Source organism: Mobula birostris, chromosome 7 (assembly GCF_030028105.1).
Source record: "Mobula birostris isolate sMobBir1 chromosome 7, sMobBir1.hap1, whole genome shotgun sequence".
Taxonomy (NCBI): domain Eukaryota; kingdom Metazoa; phylum Chordata; class Chondrichthyes; order Myliobatiformes; family Myliobatidae; genus Mobula; species Mobula birostris.
The window spans coordinates 4,940,672-4,967,117 of NC_092376.1; the positions used below are offsets into that span (position 1 = coordinate 4,940,672).

The window sequence follows — 26,446 nt, forward strand, 5'->3', positions numbered from 1 at the left end:
TATGGAGATAGAAACAGGCCTTTCGGCCCAACTCGTGTATGCTGAGCAAGTTAGTCCCATTTACCTGCAATTGGCCCATATCCCTCCGAAGCCCATTGAGCACATTTACATGGATCGCAGTCACAGGAAAGCAGCATCCATCATCAAAAATCGGCAGAGAAATCATCCAGGCCGTGCTCCCTTCTCGCTGCTGTCGTTGGACACGAGGGACAGAAGCCTCGGGCTGTGGGGCTGATAGTGTGGGCTATCAGGTTCGGGAACAGTAATTGCCCCTCTCATCCATCAGGAAGGAGGTACAGGAGCCTCAGGCCCCACACTATCAGGTTCGGGAACAGTAATTGCCCCTCTCATCCATCAGGCTCCAGGACCGGAGTGGATAACTTCACTGCGCCGATTCCACAACCTAGGCACTCACTTTCAAGGACCCGAGAACTCAAGTTCTCAGTATTATTTATTTACTTAACATTTTTCTGTATTTGCAGACTGGTTGTCACTCTTTGTTTACGGACGGTCTCATTGATTCTATTCTATTTCTCTGTTCCACTGTGAACGCCCGCAAGAAAATACGCCTGAAGGTAGCGTGTATATGGTGATGTATGTGTACGTACTTACTTTGAAAATAAATTTACTTTGAACTTTTACAGTGTCAGAACAGGCCCTTCGGCCCACAACGTCTGTGCTGACCACGATGCCAATTTAACTGAATCACTTCTGCTCGCACAGAGGCCTATCCCTTCATTCCCTGTACGTTCACGTGTCTAGTCTTTCAAAGGCAGCGCTTTACAGTGCCGACAACCCGGGTTTAATTCCCTGCGCCGTCTGTGAGGGATTTGTACGCTCTCCCCATGACCACCTGGGTTTTTCCGGATGCTCCCGTTTCCTCCCAGATCCCAAAGACGTGTGGGTGGAATTGGGCTGCTATGGTGCTGCATCTCTAAATAAACAAAAACCAATAAATAAAACACCGTTGTTATTTTTTGCTTCCACCATCACCCCTGGCTGATTGTTCCGTGCATTCACCACTCTGTTTTACAAACAACTGTCTAAAAGGACTTGACTACTCATGTTCGCAGTATTATTTATTACTAATTATCTGTTATTTTCCTTTTCTTTTTTGTTGTCTTTTGCACATTGGTCGTTTGTCTGTCTCTGTTTGTTAACTTTCTTTGCATTTATTGTGAATGCCTGCAAGAAAGTGAATCTCAGGGTTGTATATGGTGACATACAGGTACTCTGATAACAAATTTACTTCGAAATTTGAAAAGGCTCACTCCACACAGTCATAGAACACCATGGGACAGAAGCAGCCCTTTCGTCCATATGGTATGGATAGAACTCTTTTCTGCCTTGTCCCACCAACCTGCACTCCACACCCCTCCCATCATCTCCACAGTACCCACCCCGGAGAAAAAAAAAACTGTCTACGCCTCTCATAATTTTATAAACCTCTATCAGATCTCTGCCGCTCCAGAGAAAACAACCTACGTTTGTCCAACATCTTCTTATAGCTCATGTCAGAAGGGAGGGAAATGGGCAGCCAGTGGCTGTTCCCCAATATAAGTATACCGTTTTGGATACTGTCAAGGGGGATGACCGAGTCTCTGGCTGTCACTGTCCCGATCGTTAATTCCCGATTTTCTCCTATTTTCCTTTGATTGTGCCACAGTTCCGATGGTTCCTAATTCTCTTTGATGACGACACACCTGGTTTCCATCAAGACCTGCAGCATAAGAACCCCGGCGTTACAACCACTAGTCGCCAGATTGTTGGTTTTGCCTGTGTGGTAATTAACGTTTCCTGGCTGCTTAGGTCTGTGTGTTCTAAGTTTTGCTCCAGTATCAAGAATTACCTGTGAAACTCCATCTCTTCGTGTCAAGATCAGTTTTCTAAGCTCAATTCCAGTTCAGAGGTTTATCTGTGAAACCCTGCTTCTCCACACCAAGATAAGTCTTCTAAAGTTTTACTTTAGTGTAACTCTGTCTCTCCATACTAAGAAGAGTTTTGTCTGCCGTTTCTTTCTCTACGCTCCGAGTCAAGATAAATTCTGTCCGTCTCCTGCCTACCTGCTCTCCCTCCTGTTTGCCGTTCACGTCTGCATCCTAACCAAATCTCCGTGCCTGTGTCCTGCACTTGGGTCTGCCTCATTCGTTGCAACACTGGCACTGAGTCTAGCCCCGTGGCTCAGAAGAGAAGAAAGCTGAAGAGGAATGCAGTGTTGATAGGAGATCCCATAGTTAGAGGAGTGGACACGGAATTCTGCGAGCGGGATAGACACATCCAGATGGTATGTTGCCTCCCAGGTGCCAGGGTCAGGAACATCTCAGATCAGGTCCAAGACATTCTAAAGGGGGAAGGTGAGCAGCGAGAAGTCCTGGTACATATTGGCACCAATGACATAGGTAGAAAAGGTGAGGAGGTCCTGAAGAGAAATTTTGGGGAGCTAGGAATAAAGCTGAAAAGCAGGACCTCCAGGGTAGTAATCTCTGGATTGCTGCCTGTGCCACATATTAGTGAAGGTGAGAATAGGATGACTTGGCTAATCTGTGGCTGAGGAACTGGTGCAGGGGGCAGGGTTCAGGTTCTTGGATCATTGGGATCTCTTCTGGGGAAGGTATGACCTGTACAAAAGGGACAGGTTACACCTGAGCCCGAGGGGGACCAGTACATTTCCGGCAGATTTTCTAGAGTTGTTTGGGAGGGTTTAAACTAATTTGGTGGGGGGGGGGAGTGATCGGGCTGAGGTGGGGTGATTGGTTTACAAACAGAGGCCGTGTGTCATGAGACTGCTAGCAAGGAGTGGCTGACGATAGGGAAAATTTGCAATCAACGGGATGATTTGCAATGTGAAAGGTGAACAAAACAGGACTTAAGGTGTTATATTTGAATGTGCGCAGTATATGGAATAAGGTAGATGAACTTGCTGCACAGTTACAGAATGACATGTATGACGTTGTAGGCATCACTGAATCATGGATGAAAGATTACAGCTGGGAGCTTAATGACCAGAGATACACATTGTATTGAAAGGACAGACAGATAGGCAGTGGGGTGTCGGTAAAAAATGAAATCAAATTATTAGAAAGAGGTGACTTTGGATAGAAAGTGTGGAAACATCGTGGGTAGAAATCAGAAACTACAAGGGTAAAAAGACCCTGATGGAGATTATTCGCAGATCTCTGAACAGCGGAAGAGATGTGGTCTACACATTACAATGGGAGATAGAAAATGCATATTAAAAGAACAATGTTATGATAGTCATGGGGGATTTCAATATACAGATTGGAAAAAATCAGGCTGGTGCTGGATCCCAAGAGGGGGAATTTGTAGAATGCCTATAGATGGCTTTTTAGAGCAGCTCATGGTTGAGACCACTAGGGTATCAGATATGCTGGATTGGGTGTCGTCCAATGAAGCACATTTGATTAGAGAGCCTAAGGTGAAGGAACCCCTAGGGGTCAGTGATAATGATTGGTTAACACTGCAATTTGAGGAGGAGAGCCTAAAGTCAGATGTACCAGTATTACAGTGGAGAAAAGGGAATTGCAGAGGCATGAGAGAGGTTGGCTAAAGTTGATTGGAAAAGAACACTGTCAGAGATTATGGCAGAGCAGTAATGGCTGGGATTTCTGAGAGTAGTTTGTAAGGTGCAAGACAGATACATCCCAAGGAAGAGCATTTTAAAGGCAGAACAAGAGAAATCAAACCCAACATAAAAGCCAAAGAGAGGGCATGTAATATAACAAAAAAATAGTGGGAAGTTAGAGGATTCAGAAACTGAGAAAGAAACAACGTCTATAAGGCAACTAAAAAGACATAAAGAAGGAAAACATAGAATACGAGGGTAGGTTAGCCAATAATATTAAAGAGGATACCAAGGGTTTCTTCAGATTTATAAAGTGTAAGAGAGATCTGAGAGTAGCTATCAGACCACTGGAGAGATAGTAATAGGGGACAAGAAAAGGGTGAATGAACTAAGTATCTACTTTGCACCTGTCTGTCTTGTGTATGCCGCAGGTTCGAAAGTGTCAGGGGGCAGGAGTGAGTGAAGTTGCTACAACTACAGATAAAGTGCTTGGGAAACTCAAAGATCTGAAGGTAGATACATCACCTGGACCAGATAGTGTACAGCTCAGGGTTCTGAAAGAGGTGGCTGAGGAAATCGTGGAGGCATTAGTAATGATCTTTCAAGAATCAATAGATATTGGCATGGTTCTGGAGGACAGGAAAATTGCAAATGTCACTCCACTCTTCAGGCAAAGAGAGAGGCAGAAGAAAGGAAATTGAAGGCCAGGTAGTCTGAGCACAGTAGTGGGAAAGATGTTGGAGTTGATTATTAAGAATAATCAGGGTAAGTGGAGGCACATGAGTGGAGCCAAAGTCAGCACGGTTTCCTCAAGGCAAAATCTTGCCTGACAAATCTGTTGGAATTCTTTGAAGAAAAAACAAGCAGTTATTAACAAAGGAGAATTGGTGGATGTCATGTACTTGGATCTTCAGAAGGACTTTTTCAAGGTGTCACACATGAGGCTGCTTAACAAAAGCCCATGGTATTACATGAAAGATACTAACGTGGATAGAGCAGTGGCTGATTGGTAGGAGGTAAAAAGTGGGAATAAAGGATACCTTTTCTGGCTGGCTGCCGGTGCCTGGTGGTCTTCTCTCTGTGCTACATTACATGCCAGTGATTTGGAAGATGAAATTGATGTCTTTGTGTCTAAGTTTGTGGACAATACGAAGATAGTTGGAGAGGTAGTGTCGAGGAAGCAGAGAGGCTACAGAAGGACTTAGACAGATTAGGAGAATGGGCAAAGAAGTGGCAGATGGAATACCGTGTTTGGAAGTGTATGGTCATGCACTTTAATAGAAGAAACAAGAGCAAAGTATTTTCAAAATTCAAAAATCTGAGGTGCAAAGGGACTTGGAAGTCCTCAAGCAGGATTACCTGAAGGTTAATTTGTAGGTTAAGCCAGTGGGAAGGAAGGCAAATGTGATGTGAGCATTCATTTTGAGAAGACTAGAATATGAAAGCAAGGATGTAATATTGAGGCTTTGTAAGGCACCAGTGAGGCCTCACTTGTGAGTATTGTGAGCAGGTTTGGGGCCCTTATCTAAGAAAGGATGTGCTGACATTGGAGAGGGTTCAAAGGAGGTTCATGAAAATGATTCCGGAATTGAAAGGTTTATCTTCTGAGGAGTGTTTGATGGCTCTGGGCCTGTACTCACTGGAATTCAGAAGAATGAGGGGGGAATCTCATTGAAACCCATTGGATGTTGAAAGGCCGAGATAGAGTGGACATGGAGAGAATATTTCCAATGTTGGGGGAGCCTTAGAACAGAGGACACAGCCTAAGAATAGAGGGACATCCATTTTGAATGGACCACGAGAAGGAATTTCTTTAGCTAGAGAGTGGTGACTCAGTGGAATTCATTGCTACAGGTGCCTATGGAGGCCAAGTAATTGGGTATATTTAAGGCAGAGGTTGATAGATTATTGATTGATTAGTCAGGGCATGTAGGGATACAGGGAGAAGACAAGAGACTAGGGCTGAGAGGGAAATGGATCAACCGTGAAATGGCAGAGCAGGATCGAGGGGTTAAATGGCCTAACTCTGCTCCTATGGTCTTGAACCTTCTAATCCAGGCAGCATTCTGAAATGGCTGTATTCTCTATCTATGCCTCTCATAATCTTATAAACCATTCATCTCAAACATACGCTTTCCAGTACCTGGCATTTCCACACTAGGAAAAAGACTCTGTTCCCCCCCATCAAGGCCCCTGATACACCCAGTGGCCACATTATTAGGTATACCTGCTCCTCAATGCGAATATCTAATCAGCCAATCACGTGACAGCAACTCAATGCATAAAAGCATGCAGACATGGTCAAGAGGTTCAGTTATTGTCCAGACAAAAGATAGAATGGGGAAGAAATGTGATCCAAGTGACTTTGACCTTGGAATGATTGTCGATGCCAGATGGGACGGTTTGAGTCTCAGAAACTGCTGATCTCCTGGGATTTCATTCACCACAGACTCTAGAATTAACAGGGAATGTTGCAAAAAAAAACATCCAGTGAGTGGCAGTTTTGTGGATGAAAATACCTTGTTAATGAGAGCGGTCAGAGGAGAATGGCCAGACTGGTTCAAACTGACAGGACGGTGATAGTAACTTAAATAACCATGTGTTACAACGGTGGTGTTCAGCAGAGCATCTCTGAATGCGCAACACATCGAACCTTGAAGTGGATGGGCTACAGCAACAGAAGACCTGGAACATCCACTCAGTGGCCACTCTGTTAGGTACAGGAGGCTCTAATAAACTGACCACTGAGTGTATTTGCCTATTCAGATAAAGATCTATAATTTTATAAACGTTTATCTGGTCTCCCATCAGCGTCCGACACTCCAGGGAAAACAACCCAAGCTTGTCGGACTGGACTGTGTTGGAGCCTACACTGGGGTCTGGATTGCACCCCACCCAGTGACAATGCTGAACTCCACCATGGCACAGTGTGCCCAGGGGGTCCCATTGCATTTGACTGTCCCACCCCTCCAAGTTTGCATAGGTCAGAATAGAATTCAGGCAACAACCTTCCCTCGTTAGTGACCTGTTTACCGCCGTAAAAAAGCTCATACTTTGGAGGTACAGCATCATCAGCACAATCCTGTAAGAAATTAGCTAAAGGAACATTGCAACTTACATGGTGATCTTTGTAGACAGAGCTAAAACACAATGAAATGTAGTCAATCATCTGTGGAGAAATTCAATTAAAAAGGAAATTTTCTGGGTAGCCTCCAACCTGATGGCATGAACATCAACTTCTCTAACTTCCACTAATTCCGCCCCCCTCGCATTTTCTCCATTTCCCTTTCTGGTTCCCCTCTCACTCCTTCTCTTCTCCTCACCTGCCCAAAAACACCCTCTGGTTCCTCTCCTTTCCTTTCTCTAATGGTCCATTCTTTTCTCCTATGAGAACCTTCCCCCTCACTCAGTTTCTCCCATCGCCTGCCAGCTTCTACTCCCATCTCCCCCCACTTTCTTATTTTGGCTTCTGCCCCATTGCTGATGAAGGGTCTTGGCCTAACATGTCAATTGTTTATTCCCCATCATGGATGCTGCCAGACTGCTGAGTTATAGAGCCATAGCGTGGTAGAACACTACAGCACAGAACAGGCCATGTTGAACTATTATGCTGCTTGGTCCCATTGATCCACACCTGGTCCATACCCCTCCCATCCATGTACCCATCAAAACTTCTCCTAAATGTTGAAATCAAACACGAATCCACCACTTCCACTTGCAACTCGTTCCACCACCCTCTGATTGAAGTTCCCCTCATGTCTCCCTTAAACAGTTCACCTTTCACCCTTAACCCATGACCTCTAGTTCTAGTCTCACCCAACCTCAGTGAAAAAAGCCTGTTTGCATTTACCCTAATTATACTCCTCATAATTTTGTATACCTCCATCAAAACTCCCTCTCAATCTCCTACATAATGTAAAGATTTTTAGTCCTCAAGTATATAAGGACGTAAGTAATAAAGTCAATTCAATTCAATACAATCCAGGGAATGAAGTCCGAACCTATTCAACGTTTCCCCATAGCTCAGGTCCTCAAATCCTGGCAACATCCTTGTAAATTGTAAATTTTCTCTGTACTCTTTTAGTATTTTGTGTGTGTTTCAAAGGAAGTTTCTGTAGTGTGAACTTACCAAAAGAATAAACAGATTTAGAACACGAAGAGCTACTTGCCAAAACTATCCACATTTTATTTAAATACCTTGCAATGCTCTCATAGTTTCCTGTTACAATACAGAACAAATCAAGGGCTACATAGCAAATGGTTTATGATGTATATGTATGAAACAGGAACATTTGCTTTTGCATTACCATTAAATAGAACTTTCAAAAAGAAGACACACAATTTGTACATCTCTCTCTGTGATTAACTCTGCCACAAACAGTCCCAAGCCCGGCTGTGAGAGGAGGAGGGTTTTACATGGGGCTAGCGACCCCTTCCCGTAAAAACCCAGAGCGACAGGAACACCAACAGAAGCTCTAAAAACCTCATCCCTGGGAGAGGAAGGATCTTTGACGAGCAATGTGAAAGACTGGCCCAGGACAGGGCGCTCTGGCAAGCTGCTGTTGGTGGCCTATGTCCCAGTAGGCACGATGGGGCTTAATTAAAATTAATTAATTTCTTGGTGATTAGTGGGTCACTTGCCCTGTACAAATGGGCAGTTTTCACCACTATGTCCTGCTTCAGAACTGAACTCTGGTGGATGCTGTATTTATTTCTGGGTCAGTCACATTTGGAAACTGTCCTGGAATCAGCAGATCCGAAACCCTCGCTCCTGATCACTGCAGTAAGTTCAGTCCTTCATCCCCGTCTTCAGGATCATCTCCCACAGTGAGTAACCGCCATGCATGGCACCAGGCAGCAATGAGAGTGGGGAAGGTGGGATTGATTCGGGACTCAGAGCTGGAGGGGGTAATAGAGAGGTGCCTAGTGAGTCTGCTTCCATTTAAGTCTCTCCTGTGTTGGTGTTTGTTCTGCACTGTCACCAGTGAGACACCTTGCTGGTTTTCATTGGAGGCTGAATATCCAGCTGCCGGGTCTTGCTGTCCTTGTCCACAATCTCCAGCCTGATCTTCGCACTGTTGGAGTCAGGCTCCCCGTGCCTCCCTCCTTGTCCCCTGACGGCCTCCGCACCAGGACGCTCCACAGCGATCCGCAGGGTGCAGCCATGGGGCAGCAGCTCCTGCTCGTAGGCAGCCGCCAACTGGTTAACGACACGTCGTTCAACCTGGGGAGATTACACACAATACGCAACAGTACAACACAGTGCAGGCCCCTTGGCCCGCAATGTTGTGCCACGCTTCTAACCTACACCAAGATCAATTTAACCCTTCCCTCCCGCATAACCCTCCATTTTTCTATCATCCATGTGCCTATCTAACAGTCTCTTAAATGCTCCCATTTAGACTTTGTCACTCTTTCAATCTTCATCTGAAACTTCAAGTTTAATTGTCATTCACTCATTCACCTGAATACAGCCAAACAAAACAGTGTTCCTCCGGAGCCACGGTGAAAAACACACAGCACATGTAGCTATGAGGGCTAAACAACATACAGTCACACAAAGTATATATAGCCCAAGTCCCTGAGCGTCATGGCCTGTAGATTGATAGTGCATGGGATGATGACCTGGAGCCACGTTTCTGCAAGAACATGATGCAGCAGTTTCTCATCACATGCTAGTACAGCTGCACACAAATGCAATCCGGCTTGTCCTCCACCAAGCGAACACTGGAGGGCAGCAGCAATGGGAGGGGACAGCCCCCAACCCAGCACAGACCCCACCACACCTCTGCTCTTTCCCACATCTCCCTTCACAACTACCCCACCACGCCTCTGCTCTTTCCCACATCTCTCTTCACAACTACCTGAACTAACAGAGAATAGCACAGCCCACTGTGTCTGTGCCGACCATGATGCCAATTGAAGCTAATCCCATCTGCGTGCATGTGATCCACATCCCTCCATTCCCTACCTGTCCTTGTCCCTATCTAAATGCTCCTTCACTGCTGCTAGTGCGTCTGCCTCGACCACCACCCCTGGCATGCACATTCCATGCAATCACCACTCTCTGTGTACAAGCAAACCTTGCATGGAGTGGATAGCCAGAGGCATAATTTTAAGATGACTGGAGGGAAGTATAGGGGGACTTCAGAGCAATATGCTAATGTGTTGGAGGAGCTCAGCAGGTCAAGCAGCATCTATGAATGGGAATAAACAGTTGGCACACTGCCAGGGAGGTGGTAGAGGCAGGCTCATTAGGGACGTTTAAGAGACTCTGAGATAGGCACACGGATGATAGAAAGATGGATGACTAAATGGAAGGGAAGGGTTAGATTGATCTTGGAGTAGGTTAAGAGGTCAGCACAACATCATATGGGCTGAAGGGCCTGTACTGTGCTGAACTGTTCTGTTCTAAGCAAAACACACAAAATGCTGGATGAACTCAGTAGGTCAGGCAGCATCTATGGACAAGAATAAACAGTCAGCATTTCGGACCAAAACCGTTCATCAGGATTGGGGGGAAGAAAACAAGTCAGAGTAAGAATGTGGGAGGACTGGTGAAGTAAAGAGCTGGGAATTTTATAGGTGAAAGAGACAAAGGGCTGGAGAAGGGGGAATCTGATAGGGGAGGACAGAAGACCATGGGAGAAAGGGAAGGGGGAGGAGCACCACAGAGAGGTGATGGGCAGGTTAGGAGATAAGTTGAGAGAGGGAAATGGGAATGGTGACAAATCAATGTCATGCCATCAGGTTGGAGGCTACCCAGATGGAATATAAGGTATTGCTCCTCCAACCTGAGTGTGGTCTCATTCTGATAGTAGAGGAGGCCATGGTCTGACATGTTGGAATGGAAATGGGAAGAATTGAAATGAGTGGCCACTGGGAGATCCTGCTTTTTCTGGCGGATGGCGTGTTGGTGCTCAGCAAAGAGGTCTCTGAATCTGTGTTGGGTCTCAATGATACACAGGAGGCCACACCGAGAACACCGGACACAGTATATGACCCCAACAGACTGACAGGTGAAGTGTCACCTCACCTGGAAGGACTGTTCCAGGCCCTGAATGGTAGTGAGGGAGGAGGTATAGGGGCAGGTTAGGATTACGGTGTGTTGTTTGGATTTTCAGCATCATGTTTGTGTTCTATGTTCTATATCTTAAAGCTACGCCATCTAGTATTTGACAGTTCCACTCTGGGAAAAAGACCCTGACTTCCTACCACATTTGGGCACTTTGGCAGGTCAAATGTAAAGAGAAAGTACACAGTTAATGGCAGACAAGTGGAGAGAGTGGTAAAGAAGGTGTATGGCATGATTATCTTCATAAGGGTGTAAGAGTCAGCTGTATATAAGATCACATGGAGTATTGGTGGGCCCATTACAGGAAGGATGTGGAGTCTTTGGAGAGGGTGCAGAAGAGGTTCACTGGGATCAGGGAGTACGAGCTATAAGAAGAGGTTGAATAAACTTGGAATGTTTACTTTGCAGAGGTTTATTTATTTAGAGATACAACACGGAACAGGCACTTTCGGCCCAACAAGCTGCACTGATTTAATCCCAGCCCAATCACGGGATAATTTACAGTGACCAATTCACCTACTAACAGATACATCTTTGGAGTGTGGGAGGAAACCAGAGCACCCGGAGGAAACACACATGGTCACAGGGGGAGGGGAGGTTACGAACTCCTTACAGATGGTGCTGGAATTGAACTCCAAACACCCTGAGTTGTAACAGAGCCACGCTAACCACTACACTACCGTGGTGCCCTGCTGTGCTAACCTCGCTAACCAGTACACTACCGCGGTGCCCACTCTGCTAACAGCTCCGCTACCATGGTGCCCTACTAATTTGGTGGAGACCTCATTGAAGTATGCAAAGTTACGAGGGGCGGGTAGGTTAGACGGTCAGAGTCTTCCTCCCAGGGTAGCACCACTGGACACCAGAAGGCATAACGTGAGAGTGGTGAGGATATGCAGCCGGCAAGTCTTTTTAAGCAGAGTGGCGTGTGTCTGGAATGGGCTGACGGGGTGGCAGTGGATGCAAATATGGCAGTCAGACTGGTGTTTAGAAGAATGAGCAGAAATCTCATTGAAGCCTACCGAATATCCAAAGGCCTAGGTAGACTTGCGGGCAGAGGACGTTTCCTCTAGTGGGTGAATCTAGGACCAGAGGGCACAGCCTCAGAATAGAGGGACAAACATTTCGAAAAGAGATGAGGAGAAATATTTATAGCCAGAGAGTGGTGAATCTGTAGAATTCATTGCCACAGACGGCTGTGGAGGCTAAGTCATTGGGTATATTTAAAGTGGAGATTGATAGGTTCTTAGCAAGGGCGTCAAATGTTACTGGGAGAAGGCAGAAGAATGGGGTTGAGAGGGTCAATAAATCAGTCATGATGGAATGGTGGAGCAGACTCGATGGGCTGAATGGCATAATACTGCTCCTATGTCTTGTGGTCTAAATCAAAAACCTCACAACATAAACACAAGAGATTCTGCAGATGCTGGAAATCCAGAGCAGCATACACAATGCTGGAGGGATGTGGACATTGTGGGATGAAGGGCCTGTTCCTGTGCTGTACTGATCTAACTTTGAACAAAGTTAGCTGAGGTAGCTGTGAAGTGCGGTTGGCATATTTCTCAGAGGAACACTTACAGTAAACACAGAACAACGAAAACTACAGCACAGTACAGGCCTGTCAGTCCATAATGTTGTGCCGTCCTTTTAACCAACTCCAAGATCAATCTAACCCTCCTCTTCCTCATTACCCTCCATTTTTCTTTCATCCCTGTGCTGATCTGAGAAGCTCTTAAATCTCCCTCGAGTACCTGCTTTTACCACCTGGACTTCCCATGCACCCACTACTCTCTATGTAAAAAATTTAGCTCTGACATCCTGACTCTATTTTCCTCCTTTCACCTTAAAATTAAGCCCTCCCTCTTGTATTAGCCAACCAGTTAGGATACTCTCCACAGTTCACAGAACATAGGTCAGTACAGGCCCTTCGGCCCACCACATTGTGCTGTCCTTTTATTTTATTTTGCGATACAGTGCAGAGTTGGCTCTTCGAGCCACGCCACCTCAGCAACCCAGACTAACCCTAACCTAATCACAGGACAATTTACAACGACCAATTAACCTACCCGGTATGGCTTTGGACTGTTGGAGGAAAACGAAGCACCCGGGAAAACCCATGCACTCTCTGGGGAAAACATACAGACTCCTTTTTGAACAGCGCAGGAATTGAACTCTGAACTCTGGAATGCCCTGAGCTGTAATTGTCATGGGCCGGTCCGTAAAATCCGCATTCTGGTTCACGGTCCGGTCCATCGATTCCTTATTCTGGGTTTTCCTGTTTTCCTTGTTCCATTGGGTGCCTTAATTGAGGCACCTGATTCTCGTTTTGGGCTGGCACATAAATACCTCTCAAACCAAGGATTCCCTGCTGGACTGTTCCCTTCCCCTTTCACATGAAGTCTTGCCTGCATCCCTATCAAGTTCAACTGCTGGAGTGAGACTGGAGCCTTGCCACGCCAAGATAAGGAACCAGCTATTTTTGAGTTTGGAACTATTTCTTTGTGTCCCCGTGTTTAGTGTCCATGTCAAAGAAGAGTCCTGGCCCTAGGTCCTGACTCTGTGTAGAGCCCCAGCCCTAAGTCCTGTTTCCAAGGAGGGGTCCCAGCTCTGTGTTCTGTGTTCCTATGTTCCAAGTTCCAGGTGCCGTGTTCCAGTCCTGTCCAAGTCAAGGCTTCGTGTTCTCGTCCAGTCTGGGAGTCCCTTGGCAATTTACCTTGGCAGTCATCCTGGCCCTGTGTCCTAGAAAGGGTCCCAGCCCTGCGCTCCAAGGCGGAGTCCTGGCTCCGTACCCAAGAGCCTAACCAAGCCTTGTCCAAGAGCTGAGCCAAACCTAGACCAAGAGCCATGTCCTGCCCTGGAGTACCTCGTCTAAGGCTCTGAGCGTCCAGTCCATGTCCAAGGCTCCTGTGTTCCTGTGTGCCAAGACCAAGTCCAGGCGCCGTGTTCCAGCCCTGTCCAAATCTGAGCTTCGTGTCCTCATCTAGTTCCGGTGCCTCGCCCAGACCAGGAGTTCCTCGCCCAGCCCAGTGCTGGAGATTCCTCATCCTGTCCTGTAGCCATATCCTGCCCTTGCCAAGATCCTAGTCCCAAGTCCTAGCCTATACCTGGGTTCTGGTTCCAAGACAAGACCCAGGTTCCCAGTCCCAACCAAGACCCAGGTTCCAGGTCCTTGTCCAGACTATGGTTCCGGAGTTCCGAGTTCCTAGTCCAGGCTCCTTGTTCCTAGTTCCATGTCCAGGTCCTGTGCTTCTAGCCCAAGTCCTAGACCAGGCCCTGAATCCTAGTCTCGTCCAGGGCCTGTGTCAATGTCCAGCGTGGTTTCTTCCCTTGCTTTCTTGACAAACCTAGTCCTGTTCCTAGTACTTCAGTGTCTGTGTCTTGCATTTGGGTCCGCCATCAACGCCCACTTATGACAGTAATAGTGTCACGTTAACCGCTATGCTGTTGTTGCGTATCAATCTACGCAAGACAGCAAGCGTTCCCTCCAACAAAGACCTCTGTTTTGCTTTATACCATGTGCCTAAGAATCTCTTAAGTGTCTCTAATGTATCTGCCTCTACCACCACCCCTGGCAAGGTGTTCCACACACTCACCACTCTGTGTTTTTTAAAAAAAAACCTACCTCTGACATCCCCTTACACTTCCCTCCAATCACCATAAAATCATGCTCCCTCATTGTTTATTGTGTGCAGAAATGTTGTTTCATTTGCTGATATGTATGATAATAAACTTGAACTATCACCCTCCTTCACTCCTTCCTGCTCTCCATTTTATTTCCCTCTCCCTGCCTTCTCCACCCACCATGTTCCCTCTGGGCTTTGACAGGCTGAACTGCCTTTGTGGTGATGTCGTAAGATCTGGGGTACCTGGGGTGTCCAGGGAAGGATGGTATCTCTGGTGAAGGGGCTTGTCGTGACCGTTCTGGGGCAGCTCACTCATTTTTGTGCTCCACCAGACACTCAGCTCTCACTTGTGGTTCCAACTAACTGTTTGCACGTGACAGCGGCCATATCCCAGTACACCACTTTGAAAGGTGGGCTAAACCAGGCGAGAGCAGCCAGCGGCCTCATACCCGGGTGAGGCAGGGACATGTCTGTCTGAGCATGTGAAGTCAGCTCTGGCAGACTGGGCGGATGAGACCAACAGTGAGGTTCAACGGCCAGGAAGATGGTTCTGCAATAATTCGTGGAGAGCAAAAGGCATGACAAGGTACAGGAGCCGTCATGGTCATCCACTGCAACCAAGGAAGACCCCAGTTGTGACGACTACTCGTACCACTGGATCTGGACTTCCGAGGCTGAGAGAGTGGAACTGTCCCAGTGCAAAGGCTTTTCCACGTTAAAATCTCTCCCTCACAGGCTTCCGGTCACCATTGGAAACAACGGACAACCACCACGGTAAGAAATGACCATATGGACCCTTGTCCCCTGCCCCTATCTGGATTACCATAACACCCCTCCATTCTCTGTCTGGGCTGCGTGCAGCTGACGAGACGCTGGCTACATTACTCACTCTGATGTACGACATATTCATATTTAATCTGTTTTATTTACCGAAGCTGTGATTTATTGGCAGGACTGCCTGGCCCCCAGACTCACCTCATGTTTGATGGATCTTGCTCCGTAGTGCAGGTTGTATCCTTCTGCCAGAACATCCATCACTTGCCGGTCCCACTTCAGGGTGATGTCATGTCGCTGCTTGGCCTGAGGTGGAAACAAAAGCTGTGTGCTTACAGAATTTACTGTGCCTTCTTTCTGTTCTCATACGACTCAAGATTCAGGGTTCTCCAAAGTCATTTCCAGTACACAACTGTAAAGTGGAACAGAATAATTGGCAGCACCCGCAATCCGGGTCATTGTAAGGAGTTTGTACGTTCTCCCTGTGACTGCATGTGTTTCCTCTGGGTGCGCCAATTTCCTCCCACATCCCAAGGACATAGAGTTTAGGGTTAGTAAGTTGTGGGCAAGCTATGTTGGTGTCTGAAGCGTGGCTGTGCCTTAGCGCATCTTTGGACTGTGCTGGTTGTCGACGTAAAACAATGCATTTCACTGTATGTATCAATGTGCATGTGACAAATTAAAAAAATCATAATCTTAATTGTTACTCCAGATCCAGTGCAGCACAAAAAAAAACAATAGGATAAAGAACACAATAATAATTAAAAAAACACAATAATTACAAATATGCAAGACAGTTTATATACACAGATTGACTGTACGTCCATAAAGTGACGCTAGGCACAGGAGTGTCTGTGCATAAGGTGATTCTGACAGGAAATGATAAAGTAGTGGTGGTTGGGGGTGTGGAGGGGTGGGTTAGTGGGTAACGGTGTTGATCAGCCTCCCTGCTTGCGGAAAGTGTTTCCAACTTGGGGTCCATAGACCCCTTGTTTAACGGTATTTGAGGCCATCACAGAATCTCTGCTGCTTAGACATTCAACTTACCCAAGTCCAAAATTTAAATATAGTCCGCTTGATCAGGTCTTTCATCCTCTGGCTAAAGAAATTCCTCCTCACCTCTCTTCAAAATGGAGATGAGGAGGAATTTCTTTAGCCAGTGGGAGGTGAATCTGTGGAATTCTTTGCCACAGACAGCTGTGGAGGCCAAGTCACTAGGTACATTTAAAATTGGGTTGAGAGGGATAAAAATTCAGCCATGATAGAATGGCAGAGCATACTTGATGGGCCGAACGCTCCTACGTTTTATGGTCCAGGGTGGGCAAGATCCTTCATGTTACTGGCCCTTTTCCAGCAGCTTTCTGTACATGTGTCCTCGAAGGCAGGTAGGCTGGCGCTGGTGATGTGTTGGACAGTCTTGACTATCCACTGTACAGCCTTCCTGGCTGCCGCTGTTACTTATTTGGGTGACTCGGTAGTATAATGGTTACTGTGACGCGTTACAGTGCCAGCAACCCGGTTTCTAGTCTGAGGCTGTGCCCTCTGGTCCTAGACTCGCCCACTATAGGAAACATCCTCTCCATGTCCACTCTACCTTGGCCTTTCAATGTTCGTGAGGTTTCAATGAGATCTCCCCTCCGCCCCCCATCCTTCTAAACTCTAGCAAGCACAGACCCAGAGCCATCAAAAACCTCCTCGTACATTAACCCTTTCATTTCCATGATCACTCTCATGAATCTCCTCCCATGCCAGAACATTTGTTCTTAGATAAGGGACCCAAAACGGTTCACAATACTCCCAAGTCTGACCAATGCCTTATAAAGCCAATATTCCTGGATTCTTTTCTTACCTTCTTGGCCCAGAAGTTTAACTCCTTGTTGACAAGCTGAATCAACTCCGAATGACAGAAGGGGAGGAAATACACAATTTCATTGATTCTGCCCAGAAATTCATCCCGTCGGAAGTGTGCCTGGATGGAGGGAATTGCAGAATTGTGTCAGAATCCGTTCTTTCATTGTTTCGTTAACACCATGTTACGAAGGTGACTACAGTACAGACCAGGTGAGCGAGGGGTAGGTGAGAAAGGTCGAGTAATTCACAATGTCAAGTGCTGTAGGGAGACTGTGAGGCTGCACCAGTCACCATGTTTGGTATGTCACTCTTACGTTGAGGAAATCTTCAAAAGGCGATTCCTCAGAAGGGTGGCATCCATCATTAAGGACACTCATCACCCAGGACATGCCCAGTTCTCATTGCTACCATCACAGAGGAGATACAGGAGCTGAGGACCCACACTCAATGATTCATCAGGAACAGCTCCTTCCCCCTCCACTGTCAGACTTCTGAATGGACAATGAACCCATGAACACTAACTCACTACTTGCACTCTCTTTTTGCACTACCAATTAATTTTTAATATAAATATTTAACTGTACTTTATAGTTTTGTCAATATATTGCAAAGTACTGCGGCTGCAAAACAACAAATTTCACAAGATATGCCCGTGATAATAAACCTGATTCAGATCGATGTTATGAAAGATCAGCTTTATTCACCATATACATTTACATATATTCGGAACATGCTGTACATGCAACAAAAAACACTATAATTATAAGAAAGAATTATATTGAAATAAAATTAGAGGTTAAAGTACAGATACGAAATGAAATGTGCATAAATACTAGCAAATATTTACAATGTAAATAGCATTATAAAAAGTGGTTTAAAGTGCTTACAGTGTAGTGATGGAGGTAATAGAGGAAGAAGGGAGGCTAACTAGAATGGTTGATCAGACTAATGCCTGGGGGAAGAAACTTCTAAGATGGTGTGAAGTTTTTGTTTTAACATCTCTATGTACTTTCCAGAAAGAAGCTTGTATGGCAAAGTTTCTCTTTCACGTCTAAACCAACACACAGAAAATGCCGTAGGGACTCAGCAAGTCAGGAAACAGTTGACATTTTGGGCCACGACCCTACATCAAGAAGCCAGAATAAGAAGGAGGGTGAGGGGAAGGAGGACAAACTAGAAGATGATAGGTGAAGTCAGGTGGGTGGGGGAGGAGAGATGAAGTAAGAAGCTGGAAGGTGATAGGTGGGAAAGGTAAAAGGCTGGAGAAGAAGGAATCTGATAGGAGAGGAGAGGGCCATGTGAGAAGGGGAAGGGGCTAGCGAACTGGGGGAAGTATTGGGCAGGTGAAGAGAAGAGGTAAGAAGGGGACCAGAGTGGGGAATTGAAGAAGAGGGAATGGAGAGGGGGAAGAATTACCAGAAGTTGGAGAAATTAATGTTCACATCTAAATATATGGATATTTTTTGGAGATTTGGCTTTTAATTACCCAACAGGTAGTTAACCTGATCAACCATTCTAAGAAGTCGTCTTAATAGTAGTTAAGATCTTAGAACTTTCTGTTTCTTTAAAGTCCACCTAGGATAATTCCGTTGGGAAATATGAGCATGGATACATTTACAGCCCATGAGAATATACTTACGATGATTTCATAATGGGGTTGTTTTCTTTGGAGTGCCGGAAGCTGAGGGCAGATCCGATAGATTACGAGGGGCACAGATACGAGCAGACGGAGACCATTTTATTGTCAGGGTTGTAATGTCTAATACCAGAGGGCATGCATTTAAGGTGAGAGGGGGTAATTTCAAAGGAGATTCAAGGGGCAAGTTTTTTTTTTTACACAGACTGGTGGGTGCCTGGAATGTGCTGCCTGGGGTGATGGTACAGGCAGAAACATGAGAGACGTTTAGATAGGCACATGAATGTGAGGACAATGGAGGGATATAGACACTGTGTTGGCAGAAGTGATTAGTTTAATTGGTCATTTGATTACTAATTTAATTGGATCAGCACAACATTATGGGCCGAAGGGCCTGTTCCTGTGCTGTACTGCTCTGTTTTTCATATGTTCTATTTCTTTAACCAGTGTATTAACTGTTTAACAGTAATTAAAATCTTAGAGGGAAAAGAAATCAGAGATGTGTAACTTGCCTGCAGTTATGTTTACTGGGATTACCTGATAGGAATGGTGAGGGGCAATCGGAGGAGAACCCACCCTAGGGTTTTGTATGGAAACAAGAGTTTCTCAGTGGAATTAGGGTATTTAGGTGGCAGTAAGGATGTTGTAGCGGGGGTGGTAATGGGGATGAGCTCCCAACTACCTATTAAATGGTCTCAATTCCGTGCATCTCAAATAGCCTCCGATAACCAAGCTCTGCTGTCTTGTGGCTATATCCACTCACGGAGAAGGCCTCAGGAGTAAATCCTGAGGAAAAATCTGGAGCTGCAATCCCTAAGGCAGTCCTACATTGCAACTCCTGCAATGCCGCTCGTGCCAAACAGTATTGGTTTCTGCCTGTTATTTTGGATTCATCAGCTGCGTGGTGAGGGGGAGCCTGCTGCATGGGCAAGAGCTTGCTCTTTGTATCGGACTGTCATGGCTTGTGTGTCGAACGCAGACAGGTAGGACGCAACATCCACCGTAAGTATTTGTAAGATATGTAAGTATTTGGATAGACATGGACTGATTAAAGATAGTCAGCATGGCTTTGTGTGTGGTAGGTCATGTCTAACAGACTTATGGAGCTTTTCAAGGAAGTTACCAGTAAAGTGGATGAGGGCAAAGCAGTGGACGTTGTCTACATGGACTTCAGCAAAGCATTTGACAAGGTCCCACTTGGGAAGCTGGTCAAGAAGGTTCTGTTGCTCGGCATTCAGGATGTATTCTTTAGAAGATTCAGGGGAGATTTGATAGACAGGTATACAAAATTATGAGGGGTATAGCTAGGGAAGCTGACTTTTTCCACTGAGCATGGGTGGGACTACAGCCCAAGCCATGGGTTAGGGGTGAAAGGTGAAAAGTTTAAGCAGAATATGAGGCAAAACTGAGTTAAGAAGGAGGTCATGAGAGTGTGGAATGAGCTGCCAGAGCAAGTGGTGCATGTGAGCTTGATTTCAATGTTTAAGAGAAGTTTGGATAGGTACATGGATAGTTGGGGTATGAAGGGCTATGGTCAATGGGAGTAGATAGTTTAAATAGTTTTTGGCATGGACTAGATCGGCTGAAGGGCCTGTTTCTGTATAGTACCTTTCTATAACTCTAAACTTGTCTTTGACATCCCCCCCATACTTTCGTTCAAACACCTTAAGATTCCAGGAATGAAAGGGTTATCATATGAGCAGCAGTTGAAGGTTCTGTGCCTGTACTTGCTGGAATGAGGGGGTTCTCATTGAAACTTGTTGAATGTTGAAAGTGTTTGGCTGTCAACTCTATGTACACCCCTTTGCTCATTGATGTCTTTGAAGGTCTGAGAGACACGTGATGAAGTGAACAATTCCATTACCTTCAGGATGGGTCTGATCACATGCTCCTTGAACTGATTGGAGATGGTCACTTTCTCTGTCAGAAGCTCGTCACCTGCAGTAACCAGGGAGAAAAATGTGACAGTCAATGTTCCCTCTAATTTATTTTTCAGTTGTATGGACCAACCATCCCTCCGAGCAGGACATTTTTACATGGCCTGAAAACGGCACAGCATTTTAAATGTCTATTTTTGTAATACCTGTATACGTACCATAAATATTTAGAATGAAGATTGAAAAATCACATACTTTTGATTTTATTTATCAATTGAAAGGTATAATGAAATACAGGACAACAGAGAAAATCATTCACGTTTTGTAAACCTTTCTACCTGTGTCCAATTCCAGCTGTGAGGCAACAAAGGCTATGTGCGCGGGGGCATTTCAGTTACTGCACGGCGGTTTAGAGGGAACAATAGGTAGTAACTTCAAGCTGCTCTGCTATGACAAGAATAATTTTTCAGCTGAATGGGCTGAAAAATGACAGATGAAATTTAATGGAGGCAAGTGTGAGGTGTTGCACTTTTGTAGGACAAACCAGGGTAGGACTTTCACAGAGAACAGCAGGGCATTAAGGAGTGTGGTAGACAGAGGGATATGGGAATGTAGATCCATAATTCATTCAAGGTGGCATCACAGATAGATAGGGTTGTAAAGAGAGCCTTTGGCACATTGGCCTTTATAAATCAAAGTACTGAGTACAGGAGTTGGGATGTTATGTTGAAGTTGTATAAGATGTTGGTGAGGCCTAATTTGGAGTATTGTGTGCAGATCTGGTCACCTACCTACAGGAAAGACGTCAATAAGATTCAAAGAGTACAGAGAAAACTTACAAGGACGTTGCTGGACACGCGTTAATGTGAAAGGTTGAATTGGTTAGGAATTTATTCCCTGGAATGTAGGAGAATGAGAGAAGATTTGATAGAGGTATACAAAATTATGAGGGTATATATAGGGTAAATGTAAGCAGGATTTTCCCCCTGAAGTTGAGGGAGACTAGAACTAGAAGTCATGGGTTAAGAGAAAAAGGTGACTTTTTTAAGGGGAACATCTTCATTGACAGGGTGGTGAGAGTGTGGAACGAGGTGCCAGCAGAAGTGGTGGATGTGTACTCAATTGTAACATTTAAGAGAAGTTTAGCTAAGTACATAGATGTGAGGGGTATGGAGGGCTGTGGCCCAGGTGTGAGTCGATGAGATGAAACAGAATTATAGTTCGGCATGGATTAGATGGTCTGAAGGGCCTGTTTCTGTGCAGCAGTGCTCTATGACTGTATGGACAAGGAATGCACAACGTATTTCAAATGACCCAACAAGTAGACAGGCCCTGGAGAGTGTCATGGAACAGAGAGACCCAAGCTATGTGCAGAGAGACTCAGGTAGGTGGTGTGGGGAAGGAGGCACTTGGTACACTGGTCAAGTGGTCTAATTCTGCTCCCAAGTCTTTCATCAATCAGGATATTCAGTACTTAAGTTGGGACATAACATCACAGCAGTACACAACACTGACAAAGCCACATTTGCAATACTGTGTAGAGTTGTATTTGTCACAGGTACAGTGCCTTGAAAAAGTATTTAGCTCCCACAGTTATTTTCATAGTTTGCTCTCTCATTTTCTAAATGTATAATAAAGTAGGATTTTTTGAGCTAATCTGCAAAATACTGTGCATCATGTCAAATCAAAAGAAACATTCCAAAACCTGTCAACCATTTACTAAAAATTAAAAACCAAAATTGTGAGGCTGAGGAAGTATTAATCCCCTTTGTAATCACTATGCTAACTTTCCTCAGGTGCAATATACTATTACCTTAACAACTCACGATGCAGGCCTGTTTCAATGAATTTATAAGAATAAGTACACCCCCCTCTCTGTAAGGTCCAACAGTATGGTAGATTTTCAACAGACCAAACAAAAAGGAAGAAGAAAGAGCACACAAAACAAGTCAGGGAAATGATAATAGAGAAGCACAAATCTGGGGAAGGGTACAAGACCATCTCAAAGGCACTGACCATTCCTCATACAAACATAAGAAATAGGAGCAGGAGTAGGCCATCCGACCCATCGAGCCTGCTTCGCCATTCAATAAGATCATGGCTGATCTGACTCATCTCCACCTACCTGCCTTTTCCCCATAACCCTTAATTCTCTTACTATGCAAAAATGTATTGAACCTTATCTTAAGTATATTTACTGAGGTAGCCTCCACTGCTTCACTGGGCACAGAATTCCACAGATTCACCACTCTCTGGGAAAAGCAGTTCCTCTTCATCTCCGTCCTAAATCTACTCCCTCGACTCTTGAGGCTATGTCCCCTAGTTCTAGTCTCATCTACTAGAGTAAACAACTTTCCTGCCTCAAAGCTTAGTGCAGTCCATCATGAAAAGGAGAAAAACATGAAACCATAGCCACCTTTCTAAAGTTAGTCGCCAGAGAAGAATAAAACTTGTAAGAGAGGCTACTGTGACATCAACAGTCAATAGACAATAGACAATAGGTGCAGGAGTAGGCCATTCGGCCCTTCGAGCCAGCACCACCATTCACTGTGATCATGGCTGATCATCCACAATCAGTATCCAGTTCCTGCCTTATCCCCATATCCTTTGATTCCACTATCTTTAAGAGCTCTATCCATCTCTTTCTTGAAAGCATCCAGAGATTTGGCCTCCACAGCCTTCTGGGGCAGAGCATTCCATATATCCCCCACTCTCTGGGTGAAAAAGTTTTTCCTCAACTCCGTTCTAAATGGCCTACCCCTTATTCTTAAACTGTGGCCTCTGGTTCTGAACTCAGCCATCAGCAGGAACGTGCTTCCTGCCTCCAGCGTGTCGAATCCCTTAATAATCTTATATGTTTCAATAAGATCCCCTTTCAGCCTTCTAAATTCCAGAGTATACAAACCCAGTCGCTCCAATCTTTCGACATATGACAGCCCCACCATCCTGGGAATTAACTTTGTGAACCTACACTGCACTCCCTCAATAGCAAGAATGTCCTTCCTCAAATTTGGAGACCAAAACTGCACACAGTACTCCTGTGGGCCCTGCACAGCTGCAAAAGGACCTCTTTGCTCTTATTCTCAATTCCCCTTGTTATGAAGGCCAGCATGCCATTAGCTTTCTTCACTGCCTGCTGTACTTGCATGCTTGCTTTCAGTGACTGATGTACAAGAACATCTAGATCTCGTTGTACTTCCCCTTTTTCTAACTTGACTCCATTTAGATAATAATCTGCCTTCCTGTTCTTACCACCAAAGTGGATAACCTCACATTTATCCACATTAAACTGCATCTGCCATGCATCTGCCCACTCACCCAGCCTGTCCAAGTCACCCTGCATTCTCATAATATCTTCCTCACATTTCACACTGCCACCCGGCTTTGTGTCATCTGAAATTTGCTAATGTTACTTTTAATTCCCTCATCTAAATCATTAATATATATTGTAAACAGCTGCGGTCCCAGCACTGAACCCTGCAGTACCCCACTGCACCGCCTGCCATTCCATGAGTTGAGTGAGCTGCAGAAGTGGTTGCAACTGGAGATTAAGTTCACAATCACTAAGGCTTTGGACAAAAAGGGTATTTATGGAAGAGTGGCAAAGGGGAAGCCCTGGCCCAAAAAAAAGATAGCATTTCCCTGTCTGCACAGACTTTGCAAAGCATCACTTAGACAATACTGTAAAGATATGGAACAATATATTGTGGTTGGATGAGACTAAAGTGGAACACTCTGGCCTCAACATTAAGTGGTACGTTTGGCATAAATCTAATATTACACATCAGCAAGGTAACACCCATCCCTACTGTACAGTATGGTGGAGGTAGCATCATGCTATGGGAATGCTGTTCAGCAGCAAGGACTGGTTAACTGGTCACGTCTGATGGAAAGATGAATGCTGCTAGATACAGAGAGATCCTGGATAAAAACCTGCTAGCCTCTGCCAGAAAGCTCAAACTGAGGAAGAAGTTTGTCTTTCAGCAGGACAATGACCCAAATCACACCGCCAGAGCAACATGGAGTGGCTACAAGTTAAGAAAATTGATGTCCTTGAATGGCCCAATCAGAGTCCTGACCTTAACCCAATTGAATATTTCTACAACACCTCAAGATTGCTGTCCACCACCGCTCCCCAACTATCCTGGTACAGCTTGAGCAATTTTGCAAGGAGGAATGGTCAAATACTGCTCCAATACATTTTGCAAAGCTAATAGAGACTTATCCAAAAGAACTGTTGGCTGTAATAGCTGCGAGAGGTGGTTAAACACAAAGCAAAAAGGGGTGAATACTTTTGAACCGCTGATATACCAGGTTTTGATTTCTTAGTTTTTCATTATTTGCAAATTTCCTTTTTTAGGGCTCTACTGTGAAAGAAAAGGAGCATGTGATTCACAAATAAAAATCCTCAGTTAAGTGGATCAAAATCCCTGGTTGTAATTCTCATTTATGTGAACAAAGGATTGGGGCTGAATAATTTTTTCAAGGCACTGTACGTCATTACATACAGTGAAATGCATCATTCAGTGTCAATGACCAACACACTCTGAGGAAGTGCTGGGGCAGCCCACAAGTGTCACCGTGCTTCCAATGCCAACATAGCTGCCCACAACGTAGTAACTCTAACCATACATCTTTGGAACGTGGGAGGAAACCAGAGCCCTCGGAGGAAACCCTCAGCTTCACGGGGAGAATGTACAAACTCTTTACAGACAGCAGAAGGAACTGAACCCCGATCGTGATCACTGCCACAGGTAGAGGATGATACTAACCAATATGTTACTGCACTGCCCAGGTTCTGGTCACCTTACATGACACCTAGAGGATGCCATAACACTAGAAAGGGTAGAAAAAAGATGTACAAGATGTTACCAGGTCTAGTGGGTCTGAGTCATGAAGAGAGGCTGGATAGGTTGGTACTGTTTATCCTTGGAGTGAGGAGACCAACAGTGACTTTGTAGGGGTTTACAAAATAACGAGGGGGGAAAAGTTGGGGGGGCTGATCACAATCTTCTTCCTAGAGTAGGAAAGTCGAAAACTAGAGGGCATTGATTTAATGTGGGAGGGGAGAGACTGAAAGAGGACCTGAGGGGCAAATATTTCACACGGATGGTGGTCCGCATGTGGAACAGGCTGCCAGAGGAAGCGGTACAGGTGGCTACAATTATAACAACTGGACAGATGCATGGATATAAAAAGTCAAAGTAAACTTATTATCAAATTACATATTCTGTACATCACCGTATGGTTCAGCCTTCACGTGTGGCTTAGCTACTAAGCCCAGTGGATCTGATTCTACTGACAGGAGAAGGGGCAAAGGCAGGTTTCTGGCACCTTAAAACCAGGCAGAAGGGGTTTGTCAGCCTTGGCTGGCAGCTCATATGGGAGAAGGAAAACTCCGATCTCAATCCTCCGCTGCCTTGCGGCTATACCCACTCATGGGGAAGGCTTCGGGAGTAAATCCCCAAGGGAAAAATCTAGAGCTGGAGTCCCTGAGGCAGTCCTACTGCGATGCTGCTGGTGCCAATTTATATCGGTCTCTGCCCTTCCTTTGGGCCAATCAGATGCGTGGAGAGGAAGAGCTTGTGACATGGGTAACAGCTTGCTCTCCATACCATACTGCCATGGCTTGCATATCTAGACAGCTAGGACACAATATACCATATACCATACCATACTGCCCTGGCTTGCATATCTAGACAGCTAGGACACCATATACCATATACCATACCGTACTGCCCTGGCATGCATATTTAGACAGCTAGGACACAATATACCATATACCATACCGTACTGCCCTGGCATGAATATCTAGACAGCTAGGACACAATATACCATATACCATACTGTACTGCCCTGGCATGCATATCTAGACAGCTAGGACACAATATACCATATACCATACTGTACTGCCCTGGCATGAATATCTAGACAGCTAGGACACAATATACCATATACCATACTGTACTGCCCTGGCATGCATATCTAGACTGCTAGGACACAATATACTATATACCATACCATACT

The 26,446-nt window shown here is 45.3% G+C and overlaps 1 protein-coding gene across 1 annotated transcript in view; it reads right to left on the reverse strand.

Moving 5' to 3' along the window:
- Window positions 1–7,752: 7,752 nt before the first annotated feature.
- Window positions 7,753–26,446, reverse strand: part of clpb (ClpB family mitochondrial disaggregase) — a 191,334-nt gene continuing 172,640 nt past the window's right edge. Inside the window, exons 13-16 of the mRNA XM_072262522.1 lie at window positions 20,407–20,480; window positions 16,905–17,024; window positions 15,257–15,361; window positions 7,753–8,807 (exon numbers count right to left, since the gene is read on the reverse strand). Of these exons, the coding sequence (XP_072118623.1) occupies window positions 8,562–8,807; window positions 15,257–15,361; window positions 16,905–17,024; window positions 20,407–20,480 (545 nt within the window). The 3' untranslated portion in view covers window positions 7,753–8,561. The remainder of the gene's footprint in view (window positions 8,808–15,256; window positions 15,362–16,904; window positions 17,025–20,406; window positions 20,481–26,446) is intronic.